Below are 25,213 nucleotides of genomic sequence, written 5' to 3' on the forward strand. Positions count from 1 at the left end.
ATAGGTGAATTTGTGTAACTTTCTCTTTAGGGATCAACAGTGTAATCTGCTAATTGCTGTCATTGGTACAAAGATCTTAACATGGGCAGACTGAACTCCTCAGATCTACCATACTATGTCTGACAAGATGGGTTTCAGCAGCTGGGAAAGAAGATATCTTAATTAATCAAGCTCTGATTCTTCAAACAGAGACAAGGAGAAATCTCTTTTTACCTCCCCCAAAGAAGTCAAGAATAGTAATGTGCTTTATATTCTTCTTTGGGTCTCCACCTCTGCTTTTATGGAAATAGTTTGCTGTGAAAAAGTCCAAGCATCCCTGGGCTTCATCCTAAAAGTGGGGATATGCAGCAACTGTAGGAATCAGGATAGGGTCATAGGGAGCTGCCCTGTACTAGGTTTGATTATTTGTCTATCCAGCCCAGTGCTATCTACTAGGAGAAACCTTTGAAAGTTTCAGACAGGAAAGAGGTCTTGCCCACCAGTTGCTACTTGATCTTTTTATTGGAGATGCCAGTAATAGAACTGCCTCCAATACATGTATTCTACCATTCAGAACATGTGGGCTCCCCATCTCTATGCTGTTCCCACATTTGAAAATTATTGTGCCATGTTTTGCCTCTGTGCAATGGAAATCCCTGATTTGTTGATATGGTCTAAGAGATGATGTGGACACTGACCAAAGCAGCAAAGACGAGTAGGGTGGAATGGCAGAAAAGCTGGTAGAATTGATTCAACTTTTCAACATACACTGGAACTGGAACTATTGTAGTTCATCCTATAGCCTCTTTTGCTTTACCTGGGGTGGGGGCATTGGCAAACTACAAGCCAGATGCAGCCTGTTGAGCCTCCCCAGCCACTCTATGCCCTTCCCTACTTTCACCTCCCTCACTGCCCCATACACAGTCATTGGACTTGGATGACAATTGTCCATTGACACAAATGGGAGGGATTTTTCCCTAGTTACAATATGGCATGGTGATTGAGTGTTGGACCATGACTCTGGAGTAAAGGCCCATGAAAAAATTAGGAAAAAAAATTGTCTGTGTTTTTCCTGAATCATGCTAAAATAAAATATTTCATAATTGATTTTCTTCCCTTTTTTCTATTTTTCTTGGTTTTTTTCAGTTTTTTGGGGGGAGGGGGAATAAAAAATGGGCAAAAACCAAGAAAAAGATGAAAAAGGGAAGAAAATCAATTATGGAATGTTTTATTTTAGCATGATTCAGGAAAAACACAGACAGAAATATGTGTTTTTTTCCGTAATTTTTCCGTGGACCTTTACATCTCCACCCCGGAGACCAAGTTTCGAATTCCTGCTCAGCCATGAAACCCACTGGGTGACCCTGGGCAAGTCACACACACGCTCGGCTACAGGGGAAGGCAATGGCAAATCTCTGAACAAATCTTGCCAAGAAAAGCCAATGATAGGTTTGCCTTAGGGTCACCATAAGTCAGAAATGACTTAAAGGCCACAACAACAAGAGCAACCACTCCTTTGAGGCTGCTTTTCAAGGGAAGGTTGCAGTCTCTTCTCTCCCTAAGCATCTTGCACTCAATTCCGCTTGGGAAAAGTTTTCTGTAATAGGAGTGGAGATGTAAATGGATAGTTCTTTGTTTGAGACTGCATATGTATATTGTCTGTGAGAATGAATATGAGTTATGATGTGCAGATATAGATGACATGGTATGGGCATGTATGGTGGGAGCTCCACCCACATCGCTTTGGCCCTGCTCTCCTTTTTTACTTTAACTCCACCACTTACTAGCATGTGACATCTGAAAAGTCAACCAACAAGAATGTCATTCTCAGGTGAATAACACCATCACCACCTTTTAAAAGAAAGCATGAAACACATGAGACCCAGTGTGGTATGATGGTTTGAGTGTTGGACTAGGACTTTGGAAGACCAGTGTTCAAATCCCCACTCAGCCATGCAAATCCACTGGGTGGCCTTGGCAAGTCATACTCTTTCAGCCTCATATAAAGGCAATGGCAAGCTATTCTGAACACATCTTGCCAAGAAAACCCTCTGATAGGGTCACTTTGGAGTCGCCATAGGTCGGAAATGGCTTGGATGCACATAACAGTGACAAATGAAACACACATATTTGTGGGATTTTAAAATAGCCAGAAAGGGTGTCTGTCTAGTGTTGCATGAGGTTGACATGTGGTGGTGATGGAAAGCATGGAGATGGATTGCCTAAGCAATATGTGGCTGGTTGGATGTGCTGGAAATCAAAGGAGAAGGGCGAGGAACCCTGTATGAAAATGAAAGTAGAGGAGGAAAGGCATAATAGACCGTAGGAAGACACTGCAGCATTCAACCAAAGGTCATTCATAGCAGCAGGCATTTTGATAAAGTTAGTACCTCTTTTACAAGGTACTAAATGGAGTGTGAAATATAGCAAGCAGTTATCAGGATGGAAAAGTGCAGGCTGAAACAGTTACTGTTGGTATTGACTGGAAAACAAGTTCTGCGGCTGTCTTGAAGTCAATTTGTTGCTGTAGTGCAACTTTACGTTAAGGGGCAAAACCTGTCAATATGCTCTCCATTTCATGGCTATTCCATTACTGCCTTTGTATAATATGTCTCTTCTGCTGCAGTTTCACTTCTCATACAGCCAAATGGTGTGAGTAGGCATGATTTTGTTTCTCTCCCCTTCTCCTTCCTCCCCTTCACTGCAACTGCAAATGCAAACCGCTTCCCCAAACCATCTGCTGTGTGCACATTCACACAGCTGCTAGCTTCAGGAAGCAATTGACAGTTGTGATTTCTACTTCCCACCCTGGAAGGTGACCATTTGGCAATGTGGAAAAGTATCACTCAACCATGAATCGCCAAAGAGCTCTTGTGGGGAAAGTGTGATAAAAAATGATGCCAAACTGGTATTTTTCCATTCCTAAACTAGCACAATAGTGGTGGCACAGCAGGCTGGTGTTATAAAGTCCTAAATGGCATACACACACACACACATACCCCAATCACTTCCATGCCAGCATTCTCTGAAGATAGGGTTGCCATAAGTCAGGAGCTCCAAACCGGGACAAATGTAGGACAAATGTAGGGCAAGATTTACAAATGTAGGGCACATTTTTTAAAATGGAGGACATGCCAAAAAAATAATTATTTTTTAAAAAATGTTAATATAAATGCATGTTTCTTAGACATGGTCAAAATGGAGGACACTTTGTTATTTAATAACAAAAATAAAATAAAATAACCAAGGCTGGGTTGTATATATTTAAAAATAAAATAAAATAAAATAAAATAAAATAAAATAAAATAAAATAAAATAAAATAAAATAAAATAAAATAAAATAACCAAGGCTGGGTTGTATATTTTTAAAAATAAATAAAAAAACCTTTTCCCTCCCCCCGGCCCAGAGGCCTATCCTCCTCCTTTGCCTCCTCCTCCTCCTCCTCCTCTTACTCCTTTGCCGCTGCCACCGTCTCCTCCTCCTTTGCCTTCTCTTCCTCCTCTTCCTCCTCCTTTGCCTCTTCCTCCTTTGCCTCCTCTTCCTCCTCCTCCTCCTCCTTTGCCTCCGCCTCCTCCTCCAAGGCTCCTGACACTGGCCAATGGCAGACTGGGGCTGGAAAACAGGCCAGCCCCTGCTCGTCTGCCATTGGCCAGAAGGCTTAGGAGGCGAGCGCTGCCCCTTAAGCCCCGCGTGCAAGCGCGCAAAAGGGGCGAGCGCACGCTGCTGCAGGCTGTGGCCCAGGCAAGCGCTGCAGGCTGCGCAGCAGCTGCGCTGGGGGGGAGGTGGAGGCGGAGGGCGGTGCGGCGCGGCCATGGAGGAGGAGGTGGGTGGCCGGCCAGCCACATCAGCAGCTGCAGTAATGGCTGCATGAGCGCGCCCAGCCCGGAGGGGAGTCCCCCCCCAAAGCGGATTTGTCCCGGGGGCCACCGGGATATGGCATCCCTATCTGAAGATGTCAGCCACAGATGCTGGCGAAAAATCAGAAACAAACTCTTCAGCCACATAGCCTGAAAAACCCACAAAAAGCTCCTAAATTACCCTTTGTTGACAATTTTGCATATCTACAATTCTATGATTTTGATTTTTGGAGAAGCAGCTGGGAGAGATAAACAGCACTGTGAGATCTGAAGGTGTTGCAAAGCCATTACATTGTTTGGTCAAAGGCTTTCATGGCCAGCATCCATAGTTTTTTTGTGGGTCTTTCGGGCTATGTGGCCATGGTCTAGGAAGAAACTCTTCTAGAACATGGCCACATAGCCCGAAAGACCCACAAAAACACTATTACACTGTTTGTTTAATTTATATGCCAGTTTTCTCCTGTATGGGGCCCAAAGCAGCTACTATGCTATCTCTACCATGAAACAAAGAACTTCCTTTTTAATTCAAGTCATGGGGAATGAAGGGAAACATCCTACATAGAGAAGATAAGGAAAAATGTATGATTTTACTCTGAAAGATTGAGATTTCAAAGTAATTTTTAAAAAATCAAGTTATTTCAGAGAAACATCAAGAAGTCTCCATTGTATTATTTTTCCGGTTAAAAAAGAAGGGGGGAAAAGCTATTTGTGAAACATTTGGAAATAGTTCTTTGGATATAGAAATGTAATAAAACAATTGTGCATGCAATTTTCTTTTTCTTTTTACATTGCAGTCACACAGCTGAGTTCCTCCAATATCAGGTGTTTATGTGTGATAAACATGGTAGTAGAAAGTAGTTTAAACACTGATACCTTTAAAAATTAATGCTGGAAATCAACATTGCATTAGGATAGGCACAAAGAACATATTTTCCTCTGGATCAGGGCAGGAAACTGCCAGAGGATGGGGTGGCACATTGTTTGTCATGGGACCTCCAAGGCCTGCAGTGCCTTCTTTAAAAACCAGGAAGAAGTAATCTTTTTTACATGGTAATATTGGGCAAGGGGAGCATTTTAGCAAAACAAAAAACATTCCCCCCATTTTTGAAAGATTCTGGGGACTCTGTTGGGAGCCCCAAAGCAGCCTTGGCTAAGGCTACATGCAGACCACAGATCACACTTTGCTCAGCTGTGCTCTAGATGTTCCTGGACTAACTCCCCTCATCCCTCATCAGTGGCTATACTGGCCAAGTTAAATGGGAATTGCAATGCTAACAACATCTGGAGGACCACATGTTCCCCTTCCCACTCCACATTAGGAGGAGTTTAGTGGTGTATTCCCCCTGCCCACCAAATTGTTTCAGCTCTATTGCACCATCACTAGGGGATCTTTTGGGGTGGTCTCTGCTCTCCATGGCCGATCAAGATAGCTGAGCACCCGGCGGATAGGGCCACGCTTTGTGGGCTCCAGAGCCAAAAGATTTCGTAACATGTTGACAGCATCTTGTGAGAGCGGGCGCCAGTGATAAGGCAAGTCTTCATCCGAGCCAGATTCTTGCCAGATCACAAAGTCCTCGAAGAAGGAATCCTCAGGAACTGTCTTCTCCCAAGGGAAGTAGCCAGTGAGAAGGCAAAAGATCAACACCCCAAGAGCCCAGGCATCTAGGCTGGCATCAATGGGCAGGCCTGGGGTGTCACCAGTGCCACGGCTCAACTCAGGTGCAGTGTAAGGGATGATCCCAGCTACAAGACGCAAGAGGGTGCCCTGGGGTCTGGTCAGGCCAAAATCGGTCAGTTTGATGCAATGGCAGTGACGGTCAAAAAGCAGAATGTTTTCAGGCTTCACATCTCGATATACAAGGCCCCGGCTGTGGATGAAGTCCAATGCACTCACCAGCTGCTTGGCACAGAGTTTAGCTGCTGGCTCAGGAATACCAGCCTGGTCAGATAAGAGAAAATTATGTGTTTTTATAATTTCGATTCTCTTCACCTGCCTATTAACTTTTGGTCACTGAAACACAATACTCATTCCATTTGCCCTTAAAAAAACCCTGAATCCATCTCAGTCGACCTGTCTTAATAAATGATCATTTCTAGTCCTCATGGGAGTCAGCACGGTGTAATGATTTGAGTGGGAGACCAGAGTTTAAATTCTCGCTTGGCCATTGAGTGACCTTGGGCAAGTCACATACTCTCTGCTTTGAACAAATTTGCCAGGAAAACTTTGCAGTAGGATTGCCATTAAGCTGAAAACTACTTAAAGGCACATGACAACAAAGTCCTCATAATTTCAGAAATAAAAGAGAATATTAATACATTTGATCTGAAGGCAACAAAGTATATGGCCACTGGAAATAATTAATTGTAAAACCTCTTTCCTTGGCAGAAGCAATCCATTAGGGAAGCCCTTTCCTTGGCAAAGTGATAATGCCTCATTCTGCCTATCTTTTTTTGTACTTTGTTGGACGTACATGTTCCTTTTATCCCCAAAATGGGATCTACATTTATACAGGAAGTATATTTTGTATGGAATGTCAAAGGATTCCTTACCTTGGGCTTGATGATGGAGATAAGGTCTCTGTGCAGGGCTGCCTCATAGAGAAAACCATAGTGTTGGCTGGATTCTATAGCAATGCCGAACATGCCAATGATGGCGGGGTGCACAGAGAGTGAAAGTGCCACACAGTATTCATATAAGAAGTTCTGCAGCTTGGTGTTAGCCTTAGGCAACAGCTTGAGAGCCATAGGAGTCCCTACAACGAGGTTGAGAAAGACAAAAGTGGATGAGAGACTGAGAGATGGGTGCTCCAAAATATCAATAAATGTACTTCCCCCACAGATAGAAACCTGGTATACATGCAGTCTAAGACCCCATGATTACTTTAAAAAAAAGTTTGAAAAATATGGGACAAATTATATCTTAATAGTCAAAAATCTTATGATATCAAAACACAAGAGGAACTGAATGAGGAGGCAATTAAATGTCATTGGCTGGTATACAGACAATTGAAAGAGAAGATGAAGATTGAAATAAAGCTAAATAGTATGGAAGGAAAAGCTGACTGACTTGGAAAAAGTGCTGATCATAGAGAAATGAAAGGTATTATAAAAAATATACGTAAAACTTCTATAACAGGTTATAGAGGAAGAAAGACGTGATGATAAAAAGGACCCAAAACATTGGCCATACTACTGAATTGGGAAAATGGGGGAAAGTATGGGGGGACTATGAAATATACTTCCTGCCAAAACATACAAGAAAATCTTTATAAATGCATTTCTGAAAGTACCTTACTCCAGATAAATTATAAAAAATGTATAGGAAAAACAGAAAATAAATGAAAATACGAATAAATTCAAACAAGACTGGGATGAAATAATAAATTACTTAAAACAAAAATGGGAAAAACGCATAATTATGAGACTAGATGCGGATTAAAGTATAATTTAAGGTGACTATGTTAATTGTTTGAACTAATATGTATTCAAAGTGTATCCAGCATTAATGAAATGGGTTGTGATGCATGTTGTTATATTATAAAAGGAAAGAAGGTAGACTTAATTTTGATTAAATACCAGATAGACAAAAATATAATCATAAAATATATCTAAGTTACAAGTAAGGAAGTAATGAATGTGTCTGTATTATTGTTTGTAGTTTGTGATTGTTTGTAATGGTGGGTGTATAGGGTTGAATGGATTTGGTATATATTCTATTTTTGTATTTGTGTTTTATAAAACCAATAAAACTTTATTTTAAAAATAGATTTATATACCCCCCCCCCAACATTAAACAGATGAAAACTGGGATACATGCAACCAAGCAACATCAGACTGTGGTCAAGACTACAAAAGTTATTTATAAGGATGAATGTACAAACTAGTAAAAACTGCAGCAATTCACTTTTGCCAGAGCTTACTGAGAAGGGCAGGACTCCACTCACTCTTCTTCTCTTCTATTCCCCCCATTGAGTTAACTGAGTGCAGACTACATTTGCACTTTGAAGTCAGTTTTTATCAACTGAAGTAAGTTGAAGGCAAAAGGGAAAAGTGGGAGGAGGAGAGAGCAACTGGGACATTTTCAAGGTAGCTGTAAAAAATGGAATGACAAAGGGTTCAACAGGACTGTCCTTACCTAAATGGGGACAGTTGGACAGTATGTTATAGATTTACAACCATATGACCACATAAAGGTTTCCTATTGAGTTTGGTTATCAGAGCATATATCACAATGTAGCTTTACCTCTCTTTCTGTGAGTCACCAGGACCACCTGCCCATATTTCCCCTTTCCCAGCTCCTTGATGATTTGGTAGTGCTCAGTCACTTCCATATGCACAAGGCTCTGGGCTGTGATCTCCAACATGTCTTCTAGGAGAGCTTGGGCCTCCATGCCCAAGGTCAGGTCCATGGCCAAGCTCTACAAGAAGCACAAAAAAGATCGTGAGATACAGGTTTAATGGATTGTGTTGAGCAGTGGGCAGGATTAGCAATCTCTCTCTCTCTCTCTCTCTCTCTCCTAGGAATAGGGAAAAAGAATTCAACCAATTTCTCCAATTGTGTAATTCCTTGCTGCAGCTACAAATAATAACTACAACCTTTCAATTCTCCTAATACACAAAGGGAGGGAGAGAGCAATACCACACATCTCAAGGTAACAAACAAAATGAGCCCCCTGGTGAAGTCTGTTCTTTATTAGGAGAACATGAACTATGACTCAAAGTACCTCTTCAAATATTCCCCACCAAACTGAGAAACACACACACACACACATACATTTATTCTCCTTTTCATGTGGAGTGTTTGAAGAGATACTTTGAGTAATAGTTCATGAGCATTTCTGACAGAGGGAAGAATAGCATCCTGTGGGTCCAAAGCAGTTTGGGCTTGAATTGGGTTGGAACCAGTGAATGGAGGAGGCCATAGGCACTTTGTGGAAGGAAGGATACCTATCTCATTCCAGGAAGATCCCAAGAAGCTTCACTAAACATTTGCCTTTCATAACAGTCATTATAATTTTTATGAATAAGGTATATATGGAATGGAGCTGCTCCCTAGCCCTAGTTGAAGATGTAGCCAAAGGAAAGACACTTTGCACAAACACAGGCATTCTTTTCTCCAAGAAATTTACAAATGTAGTGGTGATAATAGTGATGATAATGGTAAAATCATATTATGTCTCAGACCCAAAACACATGGACAAAAAAGAGCAGCTTCCAACCACTTTGGGGGCTTGGGGTTCCCATGACTTGTTGATGTCTTTTCTTTGCAAGCTGAAAAGTCTCACTTTTTAAAACTGTGCATAACCAATTTTTGCACTGTGAGATCAACCTGACCAGCCAAACATCCCAGCCAGACAGACTGTGTTGTCAAACATATTCAGACACACTAGGCTTCATCCAGAGCCAACATATGTAGTTGTCTGAGTGTTGGACTAGAACTCTTGAAGGCCAGGGTTCGAGTCCCTGCTCAGCCATAGAAGCACACCAGGTGACCTTTGCGACATCACTCTCTCGCACCTGTAGAGGCAAGACAATGCCAATCATCCTCTGAATAAATCTTGCCCAAAAACACAATGTTGAGCTGTTATTAGCTAGGGTCAACCACATATAACAACATAACAACCAATACTTCACATATTTGGTCCACCCATAACTTGGAAAAGTTGCCTTTTTAAATTACAGCTCCCAGAAACCCTCAGTCAGGCTGTCTGTGAGATTCTGGGAACTGTAGTCCAAACCAACAACTCTTTTGAGCTTTGGTTCCAACACTCAGCTTGCCCCTATTATTATTATCATTGGTTCTTTTTAAATCAGTCTTAGCTGCCCTATAGTTTTTGAAGACACCTCCAATTGTAATTTGTTCAAAGAGTGGTTGAATTCTGCTTGTTACTTCTTCCTCTCAGCTAGATTTGAAAGCCTGGAGAACTGGAGCTTTTTTCCTCCAGCACCCAGATTAAGTGCCCAGATTAAGTTTTTCCTAGCCAATTTAAGCTTCTTTGACCATTGCAGCAGTCTCCATGTTAGAATGAGCCCCCATTTTGCTCCCACAGAAACAGATCTCCTGTCAGTTTTGATCTTTGTCCCTGGGAGTGCTGAAACATTTTATTGGACATGGAGAGAAATATGAAAATGTGAAACAGAAGGGAAACTATCTGGAACCAATTCATTCCATACACTGGCCTCCTCTGGCTGTTGACAATGCCCTGACCCTCCACACCTCTCCAGGTTCTCCATCTCATTTTTGTATGAGCCATTAAACAGGGCTGGATTAGGCAGTGTGAGGTGACTGGCTCGAGTACAACTTACATGTGAAAATGTGTGTACATGTGAGTGCATGAGCACACACACACACACACACAAAATACTTAACAAAACCTGAGTCACTTAAGTTGTCACCAATTTTTTCCCCCTACTGAGCTCTCAAATGTTACCCTTTTCTCCAAGCACAGTGGGCCTTCGGTATCTGCTGGGGTTTGATTTCAGGAACCCTGTGGATACCAAAATATGTCGATGCTCAAGTCCCATTGCATACAATTGCATAATAAAATTGTGTCCCGTATATAAAATGGCAAAATCAAGATAGCTTTTTGAAATTTATATATTTTTGAATATTTTCAAGCTGTGGATGCTTATTATTATTATTATTATTATGTTTGAGTCCATGGATAAAAAAAATCCGTGGATACAGATGGTCAACTGCACTTTTCTTCAGGCAGGAACACTTGCCTCCTTTACCTCTTGAACTGAACCCTACATGAGATACTTGTAGATATAGAAACAAGAACACCCCAGCCATGCAGTCTGTATCACTCCATCAGGGCCTGGAGAAGCTTGGGAGTGAATCACTCTAAATCAGATAGACACTTTCCACTGAGCTTGGCTCCCGTTTGCAGGACAAGGGAGAAAGAGGGTGTGTGTGTTCTGCCACACACACTCTTTCCTTAACACATGGCAATGAATGACGCATCCTTCTCACTATGTGGTGTCCCTTGGGATGAAGCAATAAATAGACCTATCCTATAGCTGTTGCAGAGGCCCTCTTGGATGAAACCTTGCCCATGCCCTTCTTTGCCTCCCTTGCAGCCAGCTCCCCAGGGTGTCCAGATATCCAGGAAACCAACCAGTGACCTTGAAACAGAGGCCCACATGAACTGTTTTGCACCCTCTTCGCATAAGCATAGGCCAAATGGTTGAGTCCAGAGGAGCATGATGTAATCACAAAGCAGAAAACGGACTTCTGTCATGTCTTGTCATCTTTTACACATTGAAAAGTTTGTATTGTACAGAGACAGATTGATTGTCAGTCCCACCACACTGAACCCACCCAACTATTGTCCTACCCTTAAATCTTAACTACAATTAGTCCAATAACACATCATTCATTTACACTTGTTTATATACATAACGTAGGAAAGATATGAATGCCAAAAGCACATACATATAAACTGGGCAATCATAAGGGGGTAGGGAAGGCAATCATAAGGGGGTAGGGCACATGAGAAGCATTTGAAGTATGCAACTTTTTGATGGTTTGCTCATTTGCCAGTTCCAGTTCCTAGCTGTTTTCACAAGCACTTTTCCAATCTCTCCCTACCCCTGTTTGATGAGATTTTAGTTTGAAAGGAAAGAATGCCCAGAAGGAATCTTAGGTCTCTTTCACACTACACACTCATAGCTCTTAGATACGACAGTGGATCCTTGTTATACGCTGGGGTTTGGTTCCAAGATCCCCCGTGTATAACAAAATCAGTGTATGCTCAAGTCCCATTAAGTATAATGACCTAGCAAAATGGTGTCCCTAATAAAAAATGGAACATCAAGGTAAATTTATACTTTTTTGGAACATTTTCAAACCGTGTATGCTTAAATCCGTGTATAAAAAATCCGTGTATAAGAAGGGCCGACTGTACTTTAATAACCAGTTGAACCTTGTGAGTTGTACTTTCATGAAGTACAGTATATAGAACCTTTTGCCAGAGAGATCCAGCATTTCATCAAATTACAAATTCCAGGATTCTGTAAGATGCACTGATGGCTGTTAAAGTGATATAGTGCCATTACTCTGTTGTGTGAATGGTTGTTTACAAGTTATTTCCAGTGGATCCTGTTGCCTGAGTAGAGGAATCTCAGTTCACCACGAGAGTTTTAGTGCTGTATCACAAGAGAAAAGTAATCAGAAAAGGAGCAGGAGAGTAGTGCCTTTCTCCATGCCTTACTACAGCATGATGTCCTAGCACTTCAGTTCTCTTCCCATGAAAGATGGTTTTAAAAACTCATCTTTTGTCTAGCTGGAAAAATCTATTCAACAAAAGACATGCAGCTAAAAAGCCAATGCAATTATAGGATGCATCAATAGAGGTATAGTGTCTAGATTAAGGGAAGTGATAGTGCCACTCTATTCTGCCTTGTAGTTCTGGGCACTACAATTCAAAAAAGATGTTGAGAAGCTGGACCGTGTCCAGAAAAGGGCAACTAAAATGGTGAAGGGTCTGGAAACCATGCCTTATAAGGAGAGACTTAGGGAACTGGGTATGTTTAGCCTGGAGAAGATAAGGATAAGAGGTGATACAATAGCCCTGTTTAAATATTTGAAAGGATGTCATACTGAGAATGGAGCAAGCTTGTTTTCTGCTGCTCCAGAGAATAGGACATGGAACAATGGATGCAAGCTACAGGAAAAGAGATTCCACCTAAATATTAGGAGGAACTTCCTGACAGTAAGAGCTGTTTGACAGTGGAACAAACTCCCTCTGAATGCGGTGGGGTCTTCTTCTATGGAGGTCTTTAAACAGAAGCTGAATGGCCATCTGTCAAGGATGCTTTGATTGTGTGTTCCTGCATGTTTGGACTGAATGGCCCTTGTGGTCTCTTCCAACTCTATAATTCTATGATTCTATGCTTTTACAACCTTTCCCTATAAGAAGATATCTGAAGTGCTAAAACATCATGTGGTAAGGCAGGGAGAAATATGCTCCTCTCTGGTCCTGTTTACACATTCTTTTCTTGTACAGTAAGGCTCTTAGTAGATAAATCCATCTACTCTTTTAGATTGGAGTGGGCAACTTCAGCAGGTTATGAGGAGGTTATGTCCTTGGGACCTTCTGGGATCTGGACCTGCTGTCAAAAACATCTCCCAATTTTTTTAAATGGAGCTAGCCACAAATCCATGTCTGATTTTGGAAAATGCATACCCTCCAATATTGCACAGATGGAAATGATCACACATATGGCCAAGCAACATCAGAGTGTAGTCAAGATGGCAAACGTTATATATGAGAAAGAACGCATAGTCTAAGGGAGACAGCCCCAGTTTGTTCCTGCCTGAGCCTACTAGAAAGGGCAAGATTCTGCCTCTTTTTGTCCTCTCCTCCCTGCAAATTAACTGAGTGCAAATCAGTTTTGTACTCTGAACACAGTTTGCAGTAACTGAAGGAACCTGAGGACAAAGGGGAAAGTTGAAGAAGGAGAGAGAAACTGGAACATTTTATGAGCTGCTGAAAAAGTGGAATGGCAGAAGATTAGTTGGGACTCTCCCTGCCAAAGTGGGACAGCTGGGTTATATGAAAATGGGAATTTCAGATGCTAAACTCCTTGTGCATGCATGCAGCCTAATAGATGAATTGCTATTCTTGGAAGCTGTCAGGAGAAGAAACTTACTATGTGGTGAGGAAAGAAAATTGACAGTCTAGAGACTCTGACATGGTTGAGAGCCAGCTCATGCAGGACGGAATGGCACATTTAAGATGGTGTTAGACATTCACATTTAAATACTATTCTTTTAATTTAAAAACCTGCTTCCTAACTTGTCAAGAACAGTCTCATAGTCAATCAAATTGTGTTAATTGGCTAAACTCTGAATAATTGGCTAAACGCTGAAGACTTAATTGCTGATCAGTGTGATCACACAACCAAGCTGATGTAGTAGGCATGCGGACTCAGATGGTCTGATATTGAAATAACCCTGTTATTAATCTTTTGTTAGCAGCACAAAGCACAATCTGTTTGTATCAGCTACTTTCAACATCTTTGCAGTAAAAGCAATTGCAATGAATTTATCTTTTGCAGGAAACTGGAAGGTATTTTTCCTTTTTCAGTAGTGTTGTTTATCGTGATTATTGGAAGTAACCCTAGGATTTCCAACCAGGCAGACCTCTAATGTCCTGGCTGGAATTTCATCTACTTGGGCATTTGCCAGAACAAGATGATACAAAGACAGAGAGGTAAATGGGATTGGTAGTTTTGTTCACACACATGCAGTAAATGGAACTGAATGTGATCCATCATATAAGAGATGGCTGCTATTCTTTTTCACTGTGTGGTCTTTGATCTCCATGAATCACCACAGAGATTATCGCTAAACTAGCCAGGCTTCTAAATTCAGGTTATGCATCATATGTGTTAACTGCCTTACTTATTGCCGGGATATTTGTATTATCACAACAGTTTTGATCATGGTCAGTGCTAATAAAATAATTTCTACATCCAGTTTCAATCTGGTCACACACCCCAGTAATGTTCACAGTGTATAAATACGCAAACCCTGAAGATTCCTGACATGCATACATACTCACACTTCCATTCATCTGACAAAGTGGATTGCAATCCATGAAAATTATGCTAGAAGATATTTGCTAGTCTTAATTTTAAAAATTAAACCTTTCTATTGGCTTATTTACTGCCTGTCTTATTTCGTGAATCAATGTAGCAGCTAGGATAAAAGTCAGCTAAAGACACTCTGCTAATGCTCAGAGGTAACCCTAGCTACCCCAGATTCCCTTTGCTTTATAATCTATGCATGCCAACTAGAGGAAGTCAGGTACACAGATGGTGTAAGGCTGTTCCCATGAGTAGCCTAGATGGGCAGAGGACCAGGCTGAAATCCCTTAAACAGGTGAACTGCGAAGAGTGTGGGATACACAGCATCAGTATTGTCTCTGGTATTCTTTGAGCCACAACTTTCCATGAATAGTCTCTCCCTCGCTCTCTCCCTCCCTCCTTACCCACGTTACACACATCCATCCCATTCCAAATTTAGCAAGGCAGAACTAACAGTGTTAGTTAAAGTGTATCAATTGGCCCAGCCAATTCCACTTACAAAGTGCTGTCCTGGTTGCAGAATGGAGCAGAACGCTGGGATCCTGGAATGCAGAGTGGAAAATGGCCACTTTTTAGGCACTCTCACGTTTGTCCAATTCTAAAGGGTGGGAGCACTGCTGACAGGCTCGATGTCATGTTCTCTATTACACTCCTGTTGCCCCACAGAAGACGGACACAGTCGCCTGCAGCCCCCTCACTTAGCTGCTGCCTCAGTGCCTGCCTTCTGATTCCTTGCCAGGCGTCCTCTCTTACACGCTAGGAAAGTTCATGGGGATTTGGGCCTAAATGGGATTGACACGCTCCTAAAGCCACTAGAGATCCATTTCCAAGCTTCTGGAGACAGAGAAAGGGCATGAGCTGGGTCCATCCACCCTCCTCTTTTTTCTTGCATGCCAAGGAGGTTCTAGAAATAGACCCTCACATCAGTACAGGGACAAATGCAAAGGGGTGCAGGTACCATTTCATTGTTGTTATTCTTGTTGTTGTTATACGGTCAGAGCTCAGTCCTACTCTGAAATTATTTTAAGCATCCCTTGTCCTTAATCATAGATGTATAGGGCTTTGTTTGTTTATGTTACCTTTGAGAAATCTCTGAACACATATAGAATGCCAATGAATAAACATGGGAACCCTGGAGATTACTTTTATCATTTTAAACAATACTAAACTGAGGGAATCCATTTGTGCAGAAGCTCCCCTATAAAAACAGGAAAGTTATCCCACAAATGTGGTAACATTTTATGGTTTGTACAGTATGTGTTATCACACCCATGGTAACATACAATTCCCATTTTTGCAGGGGAGCTTCCACACAAATGGATTACCTCGATTTTGTGCTGTTTAATATGATAAAGATCTCCTGGAATCCCTTATGGCCTTTCACATAACTGTATACCTTGCTGCATAGCAGATGCACTAAGAAACTGAGTACTGAGTTGCAAAGATGCACAACAGGACCCTGGCGCATTGGTACCTGATACTAATCAGGATTGATATGATGCACATTGGTCCTTTTGTACATAGGTCAAAAATGATCATCAGGCTCTTTGCTATTTCTGTTACATAATAACACAACAGCAGAATCTACTGGATACGGACAATGTGCAACTGCACAATTCTAACACCCGCAGACCTAAGTCCACTTACAAAAATGCAACACCCCAACAGGATTCTGGCCATCATCTTTAAGTTTTATGAACCTTTCAGGTTTTTATCCTAGGAACAGAAAAGGTAATGTTATGGCCATAAAAAATTAAGCTTTTTGTGCTTTCATTGAAAGAGAGCCAGCATGGGGTAGTGGTTTAAACATTGGACTATGACTCTGGAGACCAGGGTTCAATTCCCCACACAAAATCCGTGAATGCTGGGTAACTTTGGGTGAGTCACATACTCTCAGTCCCAGAAAATCCTGTGACAGGCTCACCTTAGGGTCACCATAAGTCAGAACAACTTGAAGGCACATAGCAGCAACAACATCAATGCTTTTATTGCCATTGTTTATCACAGGGGTACTATTGCTTAATGTTCAGTGTTAGGCAAAGGGAAGTGTCCCTTTTCCATTGGTATCATGACTCTTGCAAACAAGTAACCTGGCTTTTTGTGAGGTTTTCGGGCTATGGATGCCAGCCATGAAAGCCTTCGACTCCACAAGTATCATGGCTCTTGCAAACAAGTACCAGAGATTCAACTATACAGATTATTTTCCTGTTACAGGCATGGCCAAAATGCATTCCCGCCTGCTGTAGCATGCCACTTGGCTGTGATCGATCATCTGAGTCCAGACACCTGCAAGCAACCCAATCTGCCTCTCTGGACAATCCTTGCACGCAAAGCTGGGCCTAGAGGGAGGGCTGGGAAGCGGAGATGGTTGTCTTGGCAAGCAAGCAAAACTCTAAGGCCTATCACACTCTGGTCCTGCTCACTTGCAGCAGGCATTGGGTCAAAAAATAAAATAAAACACAAAACCCTTTGTCACCTGCCAAGCACAAGTTTCTTTTCCTGATTTATAAGTAACCCACCCTCAGCTTTCTTATTACATGGGCATATGGAGTGGCAGGGCCAGACCTACCATTAGGAAGAGCAAATTGGAAACCTCTGGCACCAAATCTGGTTCGTCATGAAAAGAGAAGCAAAGTGCTATTTGCTTTGTTATTACTGTATTCTTCCAGCATAGGGTTGCCAGACTGAAAAGTGGAAATAGCTCCTAAACCTTTAATGGTTGTGTAGGAGGGGGGATTTCAGCAAGTATTGCTTGTTGGACAATCAGAAAACAAGCAACACCTGCTGAAATCTTCTCTTCTACATTTAAGAGATAAGAGCCTTCTACAGTTTTCACTCTAGCAACCCTATGGGCAGCCAAGGATGCAGACACGTGTTTTTAGGTGGTGGTGGTTCATGTTGTTCTATATCATGTGCCGAAATAACTTGTCTGGCTTTAAGCATGATGCACTTTGATGTGGGAGAGTGTGCATCAGTGACAGGTGGGGGAAAGGAGATGAGGCACGTTTCTTGGAGGGGAACAGCAAGTATGTTAAGCAATGGGGTTGAGGTGGAGATTGAGGTTTACTTGGAAGCCTGCCCCCACAACACATCAGAAGAATCTTCTAAAGGTTTTCAAAAGCTTTAGAAGAATCCTTCCTCCTCAAGCCTATTGTCTAACATCTATGTTCTTCACCTCCAAGAAATGCACCCTGCATTCTGGGGGCAAGTCTTGCCTGCTACTCAAGGTGAATGATGCTAGCAAGTCAGTCTATAAAAATATGTACAAGTCGCAAGTCGAATCGAGACAGTGAGTCATTTACTACCAAGTCAAAACCAAGTCCAGTGTCTAAGGCAACATGAGTCAGACTTCAATCCACTTGAGTCTATATCACTGGTGTGTCTATGTGCCATGTTTTGTTCAGGTAGGAAAATGGCTTAGATCAGCCCTTCTGAGTATTATAACTTCCTGCCATCTGACCACAGTTAAGGTAGGCCTAATGAACCAGCTATGTACAACTATTTTGCATTTTTATTAGAATTTCTGTTTTCTGGCTTAAACAACTATGAATCCTATAGAAAACCATCTGTTGTGGGGTGTGCAGAGTACCCACTTAATGCTCCCCTGCCCCGAGAAAATTCATCATCCCAAAGAGGGGCAGAAGTGGGTGTATATTACCACAACATTTTGTTTGATTTCAAATATTTTTTCTCACTTTGCACTGAACACATGAACAAGTTGCCTATATCTATATACTCAACAACTGCTTTGATTTGGCAGGGACAGTTCTGAGTAATCATCTGTTGCCCCGACTTTTTCATTTATTTCAAAACGGTCCCAGTAAAACACCTACTCTTCCCACTCTGCCCTTTGCCCTCAGCTTAGTTCCATTGCTGCAAACTGAGTAGGTAGTGCAAAAGTAGTTTGCGCTCAATTCATCATAGGGAAGAAGAGATGAAAGGTGAAAGCTTGTTCTTCCCAATAGGCTCAGGCAGAAGCAAAGTGCTGCAGCCTTTCGTAGCTTATGTGTTCCTCCTCATTAATAACTTTTGCCATCTTGACCACACTCTGACCTTGCTTGGCCATATATGTCCCAGTTTTCATCTGTGAAATTTTGGAGAACACACACTTGAGTTTAGCTGTTTGGCAGTAACATTCTCCATGTGTTCAGTTCTGAAATGACCATGTGTAACTCTCCGAGGATGACAGAGGTCTTTTTCTCATGGGTAAATCTGAATCCCACCATCTGTCCACATGGAAATGTTCATGTGCAGATTTCTATATGTTTGCAGATGTCACAAGTACACATGTACATGCACACATGCTGAGTGCAGGGACTATTACCTCACTTAACTTGTAAGATTTTGTGGAAGCCTTTTTTGCTAAAGAGTGGGATATAAATGCTCTAAGTAAATAAAATAAATAAGCAAGCATTAAGGTGGAAAGAGATATTTCAAAATTATGCTTTTGACCCTATAAAATTAATTTTCTGCTATTCCAGTATTCTGAAAAGATAGATACAGGTTCAGCAGATGAGCCAATTTTTAACAGGAAGAATCAACTAGATTTCAGACTCTTGCTTTGAAGCCTGACCTCCGAACTGAACGTCCTCATTCTGATTAGTTCCCCTTTCCAAGGAAATATTATCAGCAAATAAGGAAAAGCTATTTAGGAGCAGAGTCTGTTTAATCAGAGCAATCCACTTAACATCACCTCACAAACATGTTGAAATAACCCCCTGGAAAGCAATCTCTGCATTTTTATTTATTTATTTAAGTGCCAGTGCTCAAAGAAAAAAAAGAAGTACAGCCACTCTTCCATGTCCATGGATTTTTTATCCACGGATTCAAGCATCCATGCTTTAAAAATAATTCTTAAATATATACATTCCAGAAAACAAACCTTGATTTTGCCATTTTATATAAAGGACAGCAATTTATTATGCCATTGTATTTAATGGCATTTGAGCATGTACAGATTTTGGTATCTACAAGGGGTCCTGGAACCAAACCCCAGTGAATACCATTCTAAAAAAAGGTGCCCAGTTTGCTTTTATGAATTTAAAAAAGCAAAGGTCTTTTTTGTAGGTTGAGACCTTGGTAACACCTCTGACTAAAGGGGAGGAGGGAAGAAAAGTCAAATGCAAGGCTTTCTCTTTTCCTTTCATCGTATGCCCCTGAAATGAAAATCAGATTCAAAATTTATGTGATGTAGGGATGGGAAAACTGTGATAAATCATCTGCTGGCTACAGCTGCACAGCTATTAGTCTTGCTAATAGTGATGAGAAGGACCTAATGGTTTAAAGCTAACTTAAGTTTTAATTTAAAAGCTGTCAACAGAAAGGGCAAACTTAATTTTTTTATTTTAATTTAGCTTTATTTTTTATTAGTGATTGACTTAATTTGGAATTAATCAAATATTGATTAATGTCAACATTTCTCCAGAATTATTGCATTATTAATTAATGAAAAGTGACATTGTGTTTTTAAAAAGCCAATAATTTTAACATTATCCAGTGTACATGGTCCATTGCATTTTCCAGCTGGTTCTTTACCCAAAGTCTAGTTCTCTTGATTTTTGCAAAAATGCTTGTGGTTTTTTTGTTGTAATCTTTGTCTCACAGGGTTTAGGAATGACTAGATTTAGGTCCCAAGTAGTAAAGGCACTTTGGAAAAGGGGTTCCTTCCAGCAATTTTTTTCTAGACACCACATTGGACTCCATAAAAGGGCCAACTCATTTTTTATGTTTTTTAGGAAACTTAAATTTGAAGCTCTTAAACGCTGGGACATTTGCATGGATCCACATGAGAATCAAATGCTAAGGAATGTGAAAGAGTAAGATAAGTTTGTAATAAAAAAGAAAGTGAAGGCAAAATAAAGGGGTTTGATGGAATGGGTAAGAAATTGTGTTTTCAAATACAATTTTCAAATTCTTCTCTCCAAAGTTGAAAACAGAGATAGGGTTTGGAAAAGAATAAAAGGATGAATGAAATTTGCCCCCTTTATTCTGGCAAGGTTTTTAATGTAGTAATGTACTGTAACTTACATTTTAACATGAACTCAACATTAACTTAATTGTTACAAACTTCCCTTTTTAGTGTAAAAGCTCTTTAGTTTGATTTTTTTAGCTTATAAATGATTAATTTAGCATGTTAATCCTTTCCATTCATTTCCCCACAATTACTAATAGTTGTAGCTGAAGCTGTAGTATTACCTGTTTTCTTCTTTCTAAAATGCAGCCGCGGGACTTGCAAATTTTATTGGAGCAACAGCGAAGAAGGGTGCTGACCGCTCTCTTGCTCACCGCTTACTGTTCAGACTTCCTTCTCCCTCTTTCTTTTTCTCAGCCATAAAGGAAAACAACATTTATTTATTTATTTGAAATGGCGAAACCGATTGAGGCATGATTTCAACTGGAAAAATGAGCTGCAGCAAAAGGAAATGCCTTGCTGCCTAGGTTTATGCTGATTGAACTTGCAAACCTTTGCATTTTTATACAAGCTAAAGAACATCTAGAGGCAAAACACACATCTAGGGTTGCCAGACTGAAAAGTAGAGATGCATCCAATAACTTTAATGGTTCTATTCATTCCCGATTTGTACTAGGGTTGCCGCAATGAAAAATGGAGAGGGCCCCTGTCTATTTAATGGTTGTGTCGAAGAGGGAGTTTCTGCAGGTGTTGCTTGTTACCTAGTTGCCTGAGGAACAACACCTACTGAAATTCCCATTTCTGCACAACCATTAAAGTGATAGGAGCCTCCTCTGGTTTTCCCTTTAGCAACCCTACTTACCTTCCACATGACCACAGAACTAATCTTCATTTGAAGTAAGTTAGGGACTTTGTTGGGGGGGGGGGGGTTGTTTAATGCTTTTTGAGGTTTTCAGTTTTGTTTCATTTCATTTTTTGCTTTCCAGTGACTATTCTGTAAGACAAGAATATTCACGACCCTGTGCAGAGAATTCAAATTATTTCTCTTTTAAACCAAGCAAAGCAATTATCGGAACTTATCAGATTTATCAAAATTTTCCATATAGGCTATGCCTGTCCTGGAGAGAACCAAACTAGTAATGTCATGCCAGAAAGCAGGGACTGGAAAAGGTCACCTTGTTCTTAATACCCAAGGGGTAAAAAGGCAACCAAGACCTCCCAGCAGCTGGAAGTGAAAGGTAAGGAGAGCAAGGAGCTAATGTTAGCTTTGCTAGTGAAAATCAGTGTTGACCCCTTTTAAGCAAGAATACCTATCACCTTCAGGTTACATGGGGCCATGGTTAAAAAGCAGAAGTTCTTCTCTCCATCTCTTTTTCAAATGGTCTACTGAAGAAATCCCCTCCCCAGCACTAAAAGCTAGTTTGTGCTACTACTCTGTGCATAGCTAGCTGCTGTTTGTCAAAATCAAATGTCTTGCAAACATGCCTTTTAAATCCACACACACACACAACCTAGGATGTTTGTCAAATAATGATAATCTACATAGGGAAGAAAATTACATGAATGGGTCACATTGCAAACTAGTTCAGATACAGTAACAGAATACAACATGTTTGCACTCAGCCCAGATTATAGGATTTAAGCCCTACTGGAATTGTTAATTGACATTGATTGTAGCTGCCTTCGATCAAATTTCAGGGCAAAAGTGGGATATAAGTGCAATGAATAAAAAAAAATTCTACGACTAAATGAAGAAAAAATACAAATGTGGGTAAAGCTCTTCCCCATTGGGAGAAGCCATTAACAGATCTAATGTTCAATTTACTTTCACCTGCCTTGATTTCTAATGTCGCACTCCCTTACTGGGTTTCTATATATTGTGATTGCTACTGGCTCTGGCTGTATAATTGACCAGTGCTACTCAAAGTAGTGGTCTGCTGACTGGTACCATGAGCCATTGGCTGCTATTCCTCAGCATGTTTCCAGCAAAGAAAAAAAACAGTTGTAGCCAATGGATGCAGATATGATACTAGTCTCTGGCACATTAGGAAAAAAATTGCCTACCCCACACATCATGTAGCTTGAAAATCACTGCTATAGACTATTTCAACTTCTGTGTAGCTCGCTAATTGATTTGCCTGAGTCACTAAAAGGGATCCCATTTGTCATGGTCTTGTTTAGACCTCACTTTGCCAAATTTCCAGGGAACTGGAGTTCTTCAAATGGGCCCCAGTGATGCATTTACAGTGGTTAAATGCTTGTACTGCAGCCACTTACTCACAAACTACAAGGTTGTGAGTTCAATATCAGCCAGGGGCTCAGGGCTGACTCAGCCTGGCATCCATTAGAGGTTGCTAAAATGAGTACTCAGCTTGTTGGGGGCAATTAGCTTACACATTGTAAACTGCTTAGGGAGTGCTTAAGTGCACTGATAAGAAATGTACTTGCTATTGCTATTGCAAAAGTGGAGCATCCTATGAGAACTCCCACTGAACATGGTGAATGAGCAGAATAATCAGGAGATCATTTGAGGAGTAAAGTTGCAGAGAAGCCGAATTCACCTCCTGGAGAGAAAAAAACCCATCCACTCTTATTGGTATGAGTGCATCTCCAGATGCAAACCAACATGAATGGGTCATGCTGCAAACTAGTTCAGATGTTCTTTTTGTGAGGGGACTATCTGAGGTTTGCCTATTTTGCCCAGACACCCAGAATTTTCCCCCAACAAACTTAAAACAAAACAGGACAGCCCAAGAAAGAGTGATCTGCACCTCACATGGATTTATGACTTCTTCGTCTCAGTGATGTGTACTACAACATAACACATGATGTGATGCTGTTGTACTGTCCCTTTTATTACTCCATTCAATGCCTGCCAATTGTGTGAGGTGTGAGTGTGAAAATACACAGCTCTGTCACAGAATATCACACAGTATATTGTGTCACAATAAACAGAGGCACTGAGAAATGGAGGAAAAAGCAGCAAAGCTGCTTCTTGCTGAAACACCATATTACACCATTCCTCTTCACCTGCACATTGTTGCGACTCTGGAACAATTCTTCACACATCAAATGTCCGGACAAAAGCTAGGGAAGGTTTTTAAAATGCCCACAGGGTGCTAAATGCTCTGCATAGATAATAAATGTCATTTCTTGTCAACAGATACACCCTGTGTCCTACTGTTGGCACTTGTGATAGTTTCCATACCTAGACTGCCTTAGCAGCCTTCTCTAACTTGCTGTTTGCTTGAGGCTGCAATCAAATGTATGGTTGTCTGAGCAAAACCTGCCACTCAGATTGTCCTAGGAAGAATCCATGCTTTGCTGTTCAAATTATGGAACTGACACTGCTAAGCCCCCAGTTATCACTGTTGCGGCGTGCACCAGCAACCATGCCAGGTACTTACCCACCCCTTGCTGTGCTGACGGACCTCTAAGGTGCCCAGTCGCTCCTTCTTGCTTCTGCTGGCTGTCTGGTGAGACTGTGTGGAGTGCAGCTGGGGCATCTGCCAGGCATTACCAGTCAAAGTGTGACGCTCCGCCTCTTCTCCTGTGCCACACACCCTATGGAGTTGGAGTTTGAAAAGGGGGAGCACAAGGGAGGGTGTCATCTATCTCTCCAGGACAGATGAAAGAGTGAGCATACCAGGCAAGCTGCTCCGCCCGACAGCATTCTGTGCCGGATGGTGGCATCTACCAGGATACCTAACCCTCAGCAAGACTTTGGGCTCCTGTTTTGGGGGCTTTCGGGGCCTTTCACCTCTCCCCCATGGGTCTCTGCCTTGCCCCATAATCCTTTAGGCTGCAGCTGTGATACAGTGACATCCTGTGTCCATGTCTCATCACTACATAGGGAGGGGGGCAGACCAATAGAGTCTCTCTTTCAGCAACCCATATGTCCACCTCTTCTCCATGCTGAAGGACTAGGTAGCCCAGCAAGATCAAGTTGTGATATGAGATTGCTCCCTCTCCTGGGCTTGCCAGAAGCTGGCCAGTTCACAAAGGTGCTCCTCATAGAAACATGAGAACCAGGCTGTGGTGGCTTACATCACATCTGCAGTAAGGGCAGAAAGAAAGTCCAGACACCAAGAAAGTGAACATTTCTCTTAGTGAAGCAGATCTCTTTCCTTTCAGAAGGAGGGAGGATGAGCATTTGGGGTTGTTGGGGATTTTGTTTTTTGGTTTTTTTGTATTGAAGGCAACTAAGATGCAGACACATAGAAAAGATACACATAATAACAAACTATGCAAATAGAATGAACAATGAGAAATGAGCAACTCTCCATCTCTCAGAGCAATAGAATCAGGGTTTATTCTGTAAAGGCAACTAGAAGTAGATTTACATTAGGCCAATGTATCATAACGGTATGAGAACTGGTGGAGAAAATGTGCAGATCAAAAGCAGTCCAATGCATACGTTTGGTCAATGGAGTCAATGCTCCACATTTATTTTCTAAAATGAGATGTGCTGTGTTCAATCTGATGTCTGCATTAGAGGCCCTGCTTCATATTAGTGCAAGATTTATCACATCAATCCATGAAATATACTCTGCACATACCAAAAGGCTCTCTCTCTTGTGCTTTCTTTACTGTACATTTCCCAAAGTCCTGCTATACAAAACTTGTTCTGGAACTGAACAGTCTAGCTTGGATTAAGCCCTGCCGCCAAGCGAAATGAGGATTTCAACCACGTGCTCCTGTCTGTCTGACTGTAATAAGATGAGCTTTTAAAACAGCATCTGTTGAATTCCAAAATTTCAGCAAATGTCATATGCATTACTGACCCAGAATTGTATTGATTCTTGCAAATCACAGAAATACAGGATTGATTAATATGATTCATGTATTTGTGAAGAGTGTTATATCACA

The 25,213-nt window shown here is 41.4% G+C and overlaps 1 protein-coding gene across 4 annotated transcripts; it reads right to left on the reverse strand.

Moving 5' to 3' along the window:
* Positions 1-4,501: 4,501 nt before the first annotated feature.
* On the reverse strand, positions 4,502-23,827 carry LOC149303476 (serine/threonine-protein kinase SBK2-like). Of its 4 annotated transcripts, none has more exons than XM_089480459.1 (5): positions 23,752-23,827; positions 20,629-20,750; positions 8,081-8,255; positions 6,388-6,590; positions 4,502-5,776 (listed from the first exon to the last, which is right to left on the reverse strand). In XM_089480459.1, the coding sequence occupies exons 3-5, from the start codon at positions 8,244-8,246 to the stop codon at positions 5,204-5,206; spliced, it is 942 nt and encodes a 313-aa protein (XP_089336585.1). In that variant the 5' UTR covers positions 8,247-8,255; positions 20,629-20,750; positions 23,752-23,827; the 3' UTR covers positions 4,502-5,203. The 4 variants fall into 4 exon arrangements, with proteins under 4 accessions (XP_089336585.1, XP_089336586.1, XP_089336584.1 ...); XM_089480460.1 differs by having other exon boundaries at positions 23,756-23,826; XM_089480458.1 differs by having other exon boundaries at positions 20,629-20,756; positions 23,752-23,814.
* Positions 23,828-25,213: the final 1,386 nt, after the last annotated feature.

The sequence above is a fragment of the Sceloporus occidentalis genome, unplaced genomic scaffold (assembly GCF_023333645.1).
Source record: "Sceloporus occidentalis isolate IW3139 unplaced genomic scaffold, rSceOcc1.0.p SCAF_14, whole genome shotgun sequence".
Classification (NCBI taxonomy): Eukaryota; Metazoa; Chordata; class Lepidosauria; order Squamata; family Phrynosomatidae; genus Sceloporus; species Sceloporus occidentalis.